The sequence below is a fragment of the Colossoma macropomum genome, unplaced genomic scaffold (assembly GCF_904425465.1).
Source record: "Colossoma macropomum unplaced genomic scaffold, Colossoma_macropomum, whole genome shotgun sequence".
Taxonomy (NCBI): Eukaryota; Metazoa; Chordata; class Actinopteri; order Characiformes; family Serrasalmidae; genus Colossoma; species Colossoma macropomum.
In genome coordinates, this window is record NW_023494803.1 from 22,502,883 (window position 1) to 22,517,253 (window position 14,371).

The following is a 14,371-nucleotide window of genomic DNA, read 5'->3' on the forward strand; positions in this document are numbered from 1 at the left end:
ACAGTTGTCCTCCACATGTTTGTTTACATCATCCTCAGCTGGGAAGACTTGGTTGATAGGAGCCAGAAAAGTCTAGAAATCCAAAGAAAATGTTCATATCCTCCACTTCTGTAAACATTCTCATGAATCATCAAGAGTATAAGTAGCATCTTCATTTTAACCATTGACTAAGAAACAGAACAAGCAAGAACAAGGTGGCTTCTTTCATGTGATTCTCAAAGCACTTACAAATGTAGAGCAATCTATTATTTGTTTTCAAGTAGTTTATGCCACAACACAATAAATGCTTTATAATACCAGAGTTTAAATGAAGCCCAATAAATGTGCTTAAAAACCAAATCTTTAATTGGAATGAAAACATAAAAACGTGTTTTGTTTGGCAATTCTGTGGTGTCATTTCCACTTAATAAAACATGTTTAATAACAGTTAATGTGTCAGAAGCTAATTCACATGTGGAATACAAGCAACTGAGAGGCATTCCAAAAGCAACCTGTTACTATTCAGCACAATAGTACATTATTTATAGAGGTCAGGAGTAACATGGAGGCGGCTGACTGCTCTTTTTCCAAAAACAAAAGATGAGCTTTTCCCATCACAGTATTCAGTTTACAATTCCTCATGTCATCATCTCAGTCCCAAAAATTAAAAATTATTAATTAAACAGACCTGAAGGTCATAGGACAGCTCAGTGCTACCAAAGCTAACAGTGTCTTCCAATGTCAAATAGTGCTAAGAGCTCTCTCACATGCTGCCGGATGCCTGAGAAACTGTTTTACAATGGTTCTGCAATAATATTTTGTCCTAAAACTCATTTGTTAAAAGAGGTACATACAGCAAGTTGTGAGGCAAAATATTTTTTCAGATTTACAGATCTTGCCATCATCATCATCACATATAGAAGCTCAGAAGATAATGTGTAGGTCAACTGGATAATAAATAAAATGGCTATATTTTTGCTGTAGACACTGTGATCTCTGGTTCCTATAACCATCATTGTAAAGTAATATGTCAGTAAGTTTCTCTACAATTAATCATTTCACATCAAATCACTCTGAATCATTTAGAACAAGTATGCTTATTGGCTCTCTGATGCAGTTAAGACTGACTACTTAAGTACTGAAATTTTGTAATGAATGACAAATTGTTCAATACTTGAAGTAATTTGGTCAGCACAATAAAAGAATAATTTGTGATGTTCAATACCCAGCCCTAATGCCAAAAGAAAGTAATCAACAAAATAAACTAAACGCTATATGCCTGATTTTTTTAAACTGTTAATATTATGCTGACTTTTCATCAGAAACACGCCTACACAGCCTGTTGTTTCTCTGAGGGAGTGTGTGAAGCCCAGGTGGCTTATTCTTCTAATGAACTCGAGCTGAGCGTAACATGATCAGCACACCTGCGGCAGGTAGGAGTCATTACTTATTAACTGCCTCTGCAAGCGACACCCTTATACAGCACAAGCCTGCTTTACATACATGAGTTCGCACATTTGACTTATTATGCTTTTAGATAACTGGAGACTTCCTTAAATGAAATGCAATGAAGCCCTACGTGTAAAGAGTGTACATGAAAGGTATGGTCATTATAAATCCTTAAAGCCCCTTAAATACAGTTCGGCATGGTCACCTATATTGTCAAGCGCACAAGTATACTAAACAAGCACCATACCAAGATGTTTACTCCAGGCCAAAAAAAAGAGATCTCAAAAGAACTGGTATTTTCAGTGAATCTAGGACTTTGCACATTTGAAGAGGTGGTATTGGGAAAAACTATTCTGTAGGGTCTTGCATGATGACTTACCTTGCCCCTGTGATTAAGTGGTTCAATAGTGAGTGTGTCAGCACCTATGTCCACTATCATGCCCAGCTGGAACCCATCTGTTGGGTGGGGTGCCCACACAGGCTTCCCATCATCCATTGCGCACGACAGCTACAAAGCAGCTCTACAAACCACAGAGTGAGAAGACAGTAAATAGGAATGTTTTCATGTTGCGTAAAATGTTCGCATAGTGCACACTGCTAACACAGACAACTAATGAAAGAAGCAGGGTATATACAATTTAAGTGATACAAAGAAATCCCAATTCAGTCAGGTGCATGAGTGTAATGAAGCCAAAACATCAGGACTGAGTTTACCAAAATGCCAGTCATAGCAATAAATTAACATTGTTTCAACAACAAACAGCAACTGCAGAGATTTCTACTTCACTCTTAAAAACAAAAAACGTGGATTTTCTAGTTTTCTAGTAAACACAATTAAGGATGCACTGAAATTTCAGCCACAGAAAGGGTCAAGGGATGGCTGGTTTTCAGCCAAAAAAAAGGCCAAAGATTTTGACCAGAATAAAAAAAAAATATATTAACAATGAAAGCACTGTTGGTTCCCTTCTCTTTCCTGCACTAGTCCATGTAGATGTGTTTAGTTTAGGCCGCAGCAGCTAAATAGTGAAAAGGGTAGCTTCACATTTCTATGAGCGATAAGTAATCTCTGTTCACTCTAAGTATCAAGAGGAAATACAATGCTCAACAACTTCTCCATTACTGGTTTGATAACACTTGAAAAACTGACTTCTAGCTCTATATGCAGAAACAACAGAAGTCCATGCTAACATATTGACAGCATCTACAGCCGCACTTTTTGAAATGGCTAAAAATTCACAAACAACAGCGCATATGTTTAAAGTATAATTTTTAAAAATAATGGAATTTAATGGAAGACCAAGCCATTCTCTACTGTCAAGGACAGTGGATTTTGTTAACATACACTGTAGTCTAATAATTTTATTAAGTTTATTTAACATAAATTGCTTTTATATATTGAGTGTGTGTGTGTATACATATATACACATATACACATACATACATACATACATATATATATATATATATATATATATATATATATATATATATATATATATATATATATATATATATATATATACAAACGTTTAGCTTGTTTCCTGTTGAGGACGTCTTACATCCACTTAAAACAAACAAAACAGTTGGCTGGGGGTGTTCTGGGGGGGTTATATAGAACTGTATGTATAATCTCTGTGATTGACAAGGTTGTCAATCACAGAGATTATACATACAGGTTCTATACAGCACCAAAAGGGGCTTTGTTCATGTACCAAGTCATAGTGCCTTCTTTCCCAGCACTATATAGGACCATTTTTGCTTATATTGGAACAGGGTGCTAAAAGTTTGCACAAACAAGTACTGTGTTGCACTATAGGCTACACAATTTTGGGCCATTTGTGCCAGCTGCTAGGAACCAAATTAAAAGCGCTTCTAAACAATACTCCACAGTAACAATCCATTAGGCACAGGGGAGTGAGATGCTCCCTGTCCCAGATGTCTGGTGTGCACTCAAGGCCAGGTTGATCAATGCTCCCAATTCAAACCAGGGCGACTGTTCTCTTGGTCCACGTCCATTCTTGGTGCTGCAGGCTCTGGCTAAGTCCTCAGAGATTCCCGTGGTGCAATTATCAATTTTTCAGGCACCGCTTCACCCAGTGTGCTAAATAACCTCATTGTCTGCTCAGCATGAACTGTATCTGTGCCCAGTGCCTGAGCCTCACTTGGGTCTTTTGCAGAATTCAGAAGAACAAAAGACTTAAAGTTGAACACCAGAAAGGTTTTTACTGCAGCAGCCTCAGTAAAACAATCTAGCAGAACAGCTCAAGGCACAGTTTTTTCAATTAAATGCATAGATCAGGCTTGTATAGTTATACATACTTTTGAAAAACTAAATGACAGCAAATATTCAGGATAAAAAAACCAAAAGAAATGCATTTCCTTTTAATGACAATAAAAAAGAGTAAATGATGCAAGACAATAAGATAAAAAACAACGAAGTCAGATGTTTTGTTATCTGACATAATAAATGACAAAAGAAAAACAACAACAACAAAAAAGCTAATCTAGATGTTAGTGTGCATGTAAAAGAACATTTAAGGCAGTATTACAGAACAACGTTCCAAAGTCTGCCAGCATCTGTTCTCTGATCTCAATACTGGTTTCCTGCCTAAATGTACACTCTGTGAAGTTGTGATTCTGACCCCTTAAAATCACTGTGCATGTGACAAACTAACCACAACAAAAACAGAAAGCCTGCACATTTACAATTACGTAGTTCTGTATTTTCATTCTAAAAAACATCTATGTAAATGTGAATGTTTTGTTACTTGGCACCCAAAAAGACATTTTTTTGTAAAAACACAAAATGAAGTCAGCTAAACCCTGTATTGGTGGTTTTGCTTGCCGTAGAAGACCAACATGCCAGGCTACAGCCAAAGAGGGCAAAGAACCAGCAAGTCAAGTACGTGCATGCACAAAAAACTACATTTATTTTGGTTGCCTCATTGTCCCTGTATGCTTAAAATCCCTACTGTTCTATAACTGTTAGAGGCAATTGCACTATTGCAATTTTCAAATAGTAAGTGCACTAGTTGGAATATGCACCAAAATTACGCCAAGCTGAGGTCAAGCATACTAAACGTAGTCTATCAGATGTGACCAGTAAACAAGATGGCCAATTACATGAGGGTTCTGGGATTAGGCCTATATGTAAGCGGGTGTTTGACATTACTCTTAGACGAGACAGGTTTAAAGTTCATCTAGCATCCAGCAAAAGAGGATTACCCTTCCACCAGCAGGTGTACTATGTCACAGTTCCTAGGCTAAGTCATTGTTGTGAACCTCGATGTAATGTTCTGTCTTGGACCCAAGCTAAGAATGGACCACGCTAAATCATAAAAACAGTAGGTTTGCTAGCTTTAGCATTTCTAAGAGAAAACTAATCTAGACTGACCACAAGCACTGGGTTTTTTCCTCCCATTCACCACTTTCCACAAAGAGTGTTGAAAGTTCATCTGTACTGTTGATACATATCAGTAATAAAAGACCATTCAAATGATACTGTTGTAAAATTACAGCATGTACAATTAGACCAATACCAGGAACTGTAATAGGTATGATTAAGAGATGGACATGGCCACAGATTTGCATATGGTGTCAGTTTCTTCAGTTTCTCAGATTATGACTAAGCATAGACCAAAAAGAATTTATCACTGGTAATTTAATCCTAGCCTACACTTAATCCATTCATGTTTTAGAATTTTGCTTAATCACATCTGTGAAACACGCTAAACTGAATCTTAGCTTTAAGTTAGTGAGAGAAAAGCTTATCACTGGCATGTTTTATGGTTATATAGCTCTATGCTCGGAGACAACCGTTGGACAGTTAGACAATAGCTTTTTGAACTCCTGCACAGTGTATTCAACAAAGATCAAAGCAAGTGATATCTACATAACTTTCTGACAAAGGGAACATCCAACAAGAGCCACCCAGAACCCCTTAATTTTAAAAGGCAGTGCAAATGAAAATGAACTACAACTGGAAAAAAGTAATGTTATCATTTATGTCTGATTATAATGTCTAATCATTTTCAAAATATAAATCAGAACATTGTCTCAAACAAGCACAGTAATTACATCAAAAGCAAAAATAACTAATTGATGTAGTGGGCGACCACTACTACTGTGCTCCATCTAATGCTATAGAATGATGACTGTCTGTCAGGTGAGTAAGGACTGGGCACAGATGGTTGCCCTCAAGGTTTGTACTGTCTACTTTTATGCTTGAACACAGACTTACTATTTCATAATGGATTTCTGTCTGAATCTATTGAAAAACATATGTAGGCCAAATCAAAATTCACATCTTGGTTGTCTAGAGAATCTTTGATTAAGGACAGATTTTGTTTTGCTTACAGACTACACTAATAAGGTATGCTTCATAATGAAGCAGTAGATAGCAATGTTCTAAAGAGTTCCACACCAAAGCCATACTCATTCAAAACCCCTTTAACTCAAAGGAACCATGGACAATTCCGGACAATTTTCATTACTTACTCTACATAACTTGTATATTAGTATCAAAGTATTTACCACATAATTTATAGTAGTTACTTAGTATGAAGCCTTAAAAACCATCGAATAAGTCAGAAGTTTAAAGGGTTAAACTATTCTCCTATTTTACTATAAACATAGCCTGCACTAATGTTTTGTCTGTAAGTGAAAATAAGTTAACATAACGTAATATGACGTGGGAACTCAAACTTTTGTATACGGCTGCAAATCTTTTGCAGAGTGTTTCATGCGGTTTTGAAAGGTACATACAAGATACATAAAAACTAAATAAATAGTAAACAGCCTTTCTGCAAATGTGCTTTCTGTCTGAGTAGCGTTTACAATACTTACAATAATTACCATCATGATCCTGAATTTTATCAGCACCACCCAGCACAACTATCACATTAACACCTAAAGGGTCAGTCACTAATTTAAACAGCCTAAGACACGTCCGACGGCTCATGGTGGCTTTGTGTTGTAGTCCATGGAGTCACATATGGGTTACTTATGCTTAACCAAACAAATCCTGTAAGCATCTCCTAATCCAAACTGAGGTGAGATATCCACCAGGGTTCAGCTAGGTTTCATGAAAAGAGCTTCATGATCTTTAGGAACTGGAAAACAACCTGAGCGGTCAGTGATGGCAACAGTAAAGCGGTTACCAATGGAGACAGCCTGGGGTCAAAGGGCAGGAGGGAGTTTCCTGTAACACATATGAAGCCTCCTGCCCTCCACCCCCCTTCCCCCTTTTATTTCCTGCTCCCTCCACAGCTAGGGGAGTTGGAAAATACATTGTGATATGTAGAGTAGTCTAACAGGATGCAGAGCCCACTTTCAACGCTACTTGCTTAGTTAGCACCATTTTTAAAGCTTTCCAACTTAGCAAACGCAGAATGAAAGATTTGTGGCGATGTAAATTATAATACATTACATTTCAGCAGCTGGACTCAAATGTTGGCAGCTGTCAGAGCTGATCCAGAAAAATACCCTAATCTTAGCATAAGCATGATCTGTCAATGCAGCTACACGACTTTGCTTTTAGACTACGCAGAGACACGTCAGTACAACTCAAATTAAAACTTACATTAAAAACAAAGATAATTTAACAACGCAACACTGTAAACGTAGTTCTTTTAAGACTTCTCGCACTGCAGCAGGCCATTTACAAGCACAACACCTCTGCTTTCTTACTGAAGCCAACATTAGAGCAGATATTCCTAAAAGACCTGTGATTATCCGTTAGTCAGGCGCCAGAACCACGTCTGACTTCTGAGTACTAACTGTCCCAGAGCTTATTATAGCGCGTATGGAAGCAGTCTGGTTCCGCTAACTACTCAATGAGTAACATCCTATTCCAGCCCACGTAAACTCTCGGAGCCATCATCTTTTTAGGTAAGCGCTGTAAATAATGCAGCAAGCAGCTTCCAGTAATGAAACTGTTCTGACAGACACGCCTGCTTCAGCATTTATCCCAGCTGGCCACTCAGTTACTTAGCATAACACAAACCTTATTTTATAAAGGCATTCACAAGTCGACAAAGTAAGTATGCTGTGTAGACAAACCTAACTGTACACCCTACGAGTATATGCAGTAATCACAATGCTAGCTCCCGTTACAGTATCATTCAATGCTCGCACAGCCAGCAGCTTAAGCCACAGGAGCGTTAGCTAGCCAGCGAACTCTTAAGTTAGGCTACAAGGAACAGACGGATAAGCACATTTAAATGTAACTTACTCCTAGTGCGTCCCCCAGCAGACAGCGTGCGGATGTGCGCTTCTATGCGATAAAAAGGCTGAAGTTCCCGCTGAGAGGTCTCCGGCTCTGCCCGAGCTCTCCTCTTGGTGCTCCGGCTTTGGACTGAAGTGCAGAGAAGTGACGGTGACGTCAGCGGTAACCGAGCGGCTCCTGCAGCTGTCGCCTGAACTGACAACTCCACAGCAAAGGATATGAAAATACATCTATTCACAATAGCTGTGGGTGAGATCACTAGGGATCACTCAGTAGCCTAAAAGCTTACAAAGTAAAGCATACTTATCAGCATTTTTCCAACTACTGCGTACAGGCTCACTGAGTTCATTAAATAAGTAGTTGTGTTGGTAACAGTACACCGTTAGAGTTAATTAACTATTATGTCCTGACCCACTGACTCCAAAAGCCCTAGTTTCAGGGACCTGACTAAAGCTGGATTCGGAATAACCATGGTTACTGGACAAATGCAAATTTGAGATTTATCAATTTTTTAAGAGGCTTGCAATTTAAAACTTTTAGAAGTATTCCTGAAGTAGAAACCCTACACCCCATTGAAAGCCAACTCTGTTTGTAAATCTAATTAGGACACCTGACACATGCCTCTATTTTCAGTTGTATCAGGTTACTCAGTAAAAGGTAGTATGACTAAAATTGTCACTAAAATGTTTACATTGTACCTTGTTTTTTCCATGATAGAATGTTCCCCCCTCCATCTGTAGTCTGTGCCAACACAAATGCATTTGTGTCAGGTTACCATTATGAAATTTCCACTTTAAAACAGAATGGTAAAAATCTGTGTTGAGAACATGAGGTTTACCATTTCATTAGTTTATTACATATTGCATAACCCATCTTGTAAATGAAAATTATCAGCATACAAGTTCATTGTCAAGCACTGTTTTTACATTACATGATAGCTGATTTAACACCTCAGATTCTAAATAATCTTAAACAATATTTAACTCTACAGAAAGCTGATACCTTTCCCCTTAAGCTTTCCTAAGCCAACATGGTTCAAATAAGTGCACCATAGTCCATACAACACCAACATAAGAGTAAGACATGGGTAAAGAAGGATACTTTTTCTTGAGGCTAAATGAAAATTTCTAGTCTTCATCATACAAAGCAGATTTTCCCCAAGAATTGCACCTATAAAATCAAAGACGGAGAAAATTACTTTCAGATAACAAGTGCTATTCCTAAATTGCCAGGTTTCGTGTGTGAAGAAACTAAAGTATTATTAATTGTTGCACATAAGCCTTAATGACATTCATAATTCATCACATCACAGCAGATGTCAAATGCTTGGCTTGAGACATGTCCCAGAGGTTGAGGACTATTATTAATGCCTCCAGTAATTTCGTATCTGACCACAAAGGATACTAAAAGAACAAGTACATTTTTGTACGTGTTTTTGCAACAGTTGATCCAAAAAATTTCCATTATTGGAGTACCAAATTTGGCCTCCTAGTTACAGCGATTCCTGATTGAGGCACTAAGCTTAAGTTACAGCACATTCCATATGTTGGTCTACTTAAAGAGCAGATGGGCAATTCTACAGAGCCCTGGACTAATAATTGATTAAAGACCTACTCAGTAAGTGCATGCTGCACTTTGTTTTATTATCTCCTAGGCATTCTTGTGAAATATAAGAAAGAAAACAATGGATTATGCACAATGGGAATGGGAGCCTTAACAATTTAATATATTCAAAAATTTAATACATATTTAAAAAAAACCCTCAAAATTGTTGTCAAAAAGAAATACAAAAAGCAAGAATCTGTTAATATTTGTCAATTGATCAATTTTTAATGAGCAGGACTAAGCCCCCGAAATACACAGAAGGTTGCAATAACAGTAAATAACCTGTAGGGGCAATCAATCTCCCAAATCGAGCTGCTGCTGCTGTTGAAGGTGGAGTCTAAAAATCAGCTTTTTGATTTTCTCCCGCTTTTTCTTCACCAGCTTCTGAGGAAACCAGTCACTCAGATCCACGACACTGTGTAAAATCTGTGGTGGGCTCTGGAAATAACAGTACAAAAACTCCATAAAATTCAAGCAGACTTGATGCATTCAAACTAAAGCACAGTCAAAACTATAGCATTATTCATTCAAGACCAATTTTAATGACAGTCTGCAGACGACAGATAGCAACTGAGTTGCTCTCACCAGTTTTCCCCACATGAGCAAAGCCTTAAGACATGCATTTCAGACTTACCATGAGAAAGCTCTCTACACACTGCAGAAGGTAAACCCCACAGTCAGTGTGATTATCCTGCTGTGGGACCTGTACACTCCATCCATTCATGGCTCCTTTCGTAAAACTCTGCCAGGAGCCCTTTTTCATCCACCACTCCATCTCCAGGTATCTTTTATTCATAATATGTAGATAGACAAAATTAATACAAAAGATGCTAAATGACTTCAATGAAACGTGCAAGTTACCAGCTATATTGGCAGGTCAAGACTTACTCTTGCAGTATTTTCACCACTGTTGGCCTGGAACGGCAACTAAGTGAGTCCATAATGAGGATGCAAGGCCTACAAAACAGTGAAGAACAATGAACAAGGGAGGTGAAATTCTACTGTGCTTGTACATAACAAATCAAGAAGCAGCATATGCCTTTAGTCGATAGGACTCAAAATTTAAATGTTCATTACAGACTTGCCAAACATGCTTACTGTTTAGAAGCAGTATTGAAGACATTTCCACTAGTGGTACAATCATCCTAAGAAAGGTACATGATAAAAGGTACTTGTGTTATTTTACAATTTGCTAAACTCTTATCAGCTCACAAATCAAAACAAAAAGATATTACCTGAATTTCATCCTCCATATCATCATCTGAAATCAAGCAGAACCCCATGTCCAGCTCACCTATAAAACAAACATCTTACAGAAAGACTGGACAGCAAGGTGCAGTAGTTGAACTCAACCTTAGCTCAGACTGATGTCTCTTAGCAACAATACTTTCCGACCGTTTCAGTACCAGTCTAAACAAGCCCTCGAAAATCTCTGAGGCCATCTTGAGGACTGTTCCATTACTTTATTAGCTCAAGTTTACTGAATGAACCCTCAGAGAGGCTGCCTTCAGCAGCAGAGTTTGCCCCAGAAATTACTGCAATGCAACATATTTCCCTTTTCAATACCAAACAAAAAATGTTTCATATGCAAAGAGCCATAAAATACTTCGAAAGACCCAATATCTCAAACCCATATAACATTCAATTTGCCAGGCTTTACATTGCAAAGTACAAGGGATGCAGCTGTTTAACATGACTGCTGATACAACTTCCTCGCTGTTAGTTAGCGTGCTAGTTAGCAAGCTAAAGGCTACACAGCTACCAACAGTAATAATAAAGGCATTACACCACACTCCTAAATCAAAGCTTATAGCCAGGCAAAGCAATTATTCACAAATTCAAAACTTTTGCATTACTACAGCTGATTAGCACACTGAGGCTAATATAGCTGAGGGCGAGCAAGTTAAATTTGAAAATCCACTTCTCACTGTCCCCTCCTCCACTCCTGCAGGGAGTGGCCACTTAGGTAAAGTTAGGTGTGGCGCACTTGCGAGTGGCAAGTCGAAGCTGGCGAGGGCAAAAGTTATCCTTAGAGGAAGTTAGAGTCACAATAAGCAAGTCTCTGTTTTAACACAGTGAGCACCATACTCTCCCACTTTCTCCTGTTCGGTTCAACCCTGCATATACTCTCCTCCTGCATACACACTACACCAATAAAATACACACTAAAATTCTTGAAGGTCAGATTATGAGACAATGTTAAATCTTTGCTTTTTTGCAATCCATATAAAATTACAACCCTTTTTTTTTTTAATTACCTATGGACGTACATCTTCTGTAGCGCTGCTCAAACGCTGTCTGTCTGTAAAAGAGCGACATGGGGTTTTGGAGAGAGGGGCTGGGAGTATAATTTGTGCTCTCCACGTTCTCCAAAGGATCCATGCCAGAGCACTGTAAAACTTGGCCCGGGAAACAGATGACAGCCAAGTACCAGTGAGCCCTGAGGGGGGAAAAGAAAAACTTTTACCCTTTACGCTGACATAGTAGAAATTAGCCCAGTGGTCATCAACCTGTCTACTAGAAAAGTGATTCTCACCTCCAGTCCTAGGGACCCTCTGTCCTTCACAGTTGGATGCATTCCTTGCACCAACACACCTCATCCAACTTAAAAGGCATGATTATCATCTAGGTAGAGAATATCTGAAAGTGTGCAGGTCAGTGGGACCCCAGGACTGGAGCAAAGGATCACTGTCCTAGAGACCACCTTCATGCAAAGTTTAGTTCTGACCCAAACATCCATGCCTGATCAGAACAATCTTTTTGTTTTTTGTTTTTTTTTGTTTTTTTTTACAGAACACTGATAAACTGGATGAGGTTTTGTTTGACCAGAAAAGTACATCTCCTGACAAAGTATATATCTTGATTAAGTTTCAGCTTCACAAAACCTAGCAAACTTAACCATAGTCAACTCACTGTACAATGGCAGTTAATAATTTTCTCTGTTTAGGTATAAAAGCTATGATTAATCCACAACTTCATGTACATGAAAACATGACATTTATGACAGTCAGTTGTGTGAAACATGAGTTGGGTAGCTTATTTGTGAAATATGGAAAAAATTAAATTTAAAATAAATTCATTCTACATGGATATGTTGAAAAGTAACACCTTTATAGTGGTAAAAAGCAACAGTCATCACTTCCACTGCACTGATTGGAGTTACTTTATATTCTTTATATCTACAATCATGTAAAGTAGTAAGTATACCCTTTGAAAAGCTTAGACTTTTTCAACATATTTGTAGATAGAGATATCAAGTCTTCAATTACACAGTGTTTTATAATATCACCATTTCAAACATGTCTAACCGAAATCAGGTGCAGCTGATCAGGTGCCAATGATTAGAACACCTTTAGAGAATATCTTGGAGGAAGCAGTCTTATTTAAAGTCATATCTGGTCTGGTTTGCTCTCTGTTATTGGAGGTTCAAAAGAACTCGCTGAGGCCTTCAGAAACAAGGTTGTAGATGTCTATGACGGAAGGGGTTTAAGAAGTTTTTCCAAAAGGAAACAATTCTCTTTGACAGGTTCAGAAATACTGGAAATCACTCTCCCACTGTTTGGAAAATCATCTCCAAGTGAAGATTTACAACTACTGCCAACTTCTTCAGGTCAGGCCAAACTTAACCTGAGAGCAGACTGGAAGAAGCTTAAAGAAGTCTTCAAGATCCCCAAAATTTCATCACAGGACCTGCAGGAAGCCCTTGCCACTGTTAATGTGAAAGTACATGCCATGTAGATACCATCAGAAAAAGACTAAACGAATTTGACCTACATGGGAGGTGTGCCAAGAAGAAGCCTTTGTGGCCTAAAAAGAATATCAGGGCTGAAGTTTGCTAATGAATATCTAAGCAAGAACCAGGACCTCTGGAACACTGTGCTATGGAAAGACAAGTCAAAGATACAGTGGTTTGGCTACAGTACCAGAAGCCATGTTTGGCAAAAGCCAAAGACAGCACTTCATCAGAACTTCATGCCAACCTTAGAGCACAACGGTAGAAATGTAATGGTTTGGGGCTGCTTTACTGGCTCAGGGCCTGGCCAACTTGCAGTCACAGAATCAACTACAAATTCTTTTTCACACCACAGAGTGCTTGAGGAGAATGTGAGACCATCTGTAAAAAAGCTGAAGCTGAAGTGGACCTTCCAACAGGATAAGGTCCCAAACACACAAGTAAATTCACAGAGGAATGGCTCAAAAAAAAAGAAATGGAGAGTTATGGAAAGGCCCAGATCTGAATCCCATTGAAGTGCTGTGGGGTGATTTGAAACAGGCTGTACATGCAAGAAACCCCTCAAACAGTTAACATTGCTCTGCATGGAGGAATGAGCAAAAAATTCTTCCAGCTGACGTCAGAAACTGGTAGACAGTTACAGAAAACACCTACATAAAGTTGTTTCAGCCAAAAGGAGCAGTACCAGTTACTTTAACAGACAAAAATGACAGTTTTTTTTTTTAAATAAATGATTGCAAAGTCAAATTTCCATTGTTTTTTGTTCTATTGCATGATGTTTATCTATACATACTACTTAACTGAAGATTAAATGTCCACATATTTCAAAAGAGAAACATTTCATGAAATGTAGTTGCTTCTTTACATGACTATGCAGTACCATTTGGTTTCTCTGCTGACAACTGAATTTTTTTCCTTGATTGAGGCCAAAAGCATTAGAAAGAAAAAAAAGGTGACCCAGAAATGACCGCAGGGGTCTACTTTCAGCTCAGCCCTGACTGGTCCAAGAGCTGTTTATGATCCAAACCTTACCTGCCCTGGAGCAAGTTAGGCATGCTAAGCAAAAATCCTGCTACGTAAAATAGACCACCGGTGACCCACTGAACTAAAAGGACATTTAAAATTAAGCAAATAATGAATGGTGGGGGGAAATTTAAACGTAAAATTAAACTCACGACTCATTTATTGGGACAAAAATGAAATCCTTCTCAAAAAGATCCAGATGCCTGGTCCATGTCTTCACCCGGTTATGCCTCCTCTCTTGAATGCTGTTGGGAGGTTGGCTAACAAAGATTTGGAGAATAAGTAGACAGCTCAAAGAAATTCTAGTCAAGTTCACGCTCCATACTTACAATACACCTGTGATGTCTAGATGATCT

The 14,371-nt window shown here is 38.4% G+C and overlaps 2 protein-coding genes across 8 annotated transcripts in view; both read right to left on the reverse strand.

Annotated features, from left to right (window-relative positions):
* The window catches only part of myo6b (myosin VIb), a 56,953-nt gene extending 48,271 nt beyond the window's left edge, over positions 1 to 8,682 (reverse strand). For 5 of the 7 annotated variants that reach the window (XR_005008540.1, XM_036593273.1, XM_036593269.1 and 2 more), the window contains exons 1-4: positions 8,353 to 8,682; positions 7,661 to 7,783; positions 1,808 to 1,949; positions 3 to 72 (exon numbers count right to left, since the gene is read on the reverse strand). Coding sequence is in view for 6 of the 7 variants with exons in the window: in XM_036593273.1 (XP_036449166.1) it covers positions 3 to 72; positions 1,808 to 1,924 (187 nt within the window). In the remaining variant the exon portion in view is untranslated. Of the gene's footprint in view, positions 1 to 2; positions 73 to 1,807; positions 1,950 to 6,273; positions 6,582 to 7,660; positions 7,803 to 8,352 lie in introns of those variants that run through there. The other 2 variants (XM_036593270.1, XM_036593271.1) reach the window with 2 other exon arrangements.
* A 760-nt stretch (positions 8,683 to 9,442) lies between these two features.
* Positions 9,443 to 11,853, reverse strand: senp6b (SUMO specific peptidase 6b). Its single transcript, XM_036593277.1, has 6 exons — positions 11,518 to 11,853; positions 10,495 to 10,553; positions 10,358 to 10,404; positions 10,148 to 10,216; positions 9,894 to 10,044; positions 9,443 to 9,697 (listed from the first exon to the last, which is right to left on the reverse strand). Exons 1-6 carry the CDS (start codon positions 11,639 to 11,641, stop codon positions 9,554 to 9,556), a joined length of 594 nt encoding a protein of 197 aa, XP_036449170.1. The 5' UTR covers positions 11,642 to 11,853; the 3' UTR covers positions 9,443 to 9,553.
* Between the last annotated feature and the right edge of the window lie 2,518 nt (positions 11,854 to 14,371).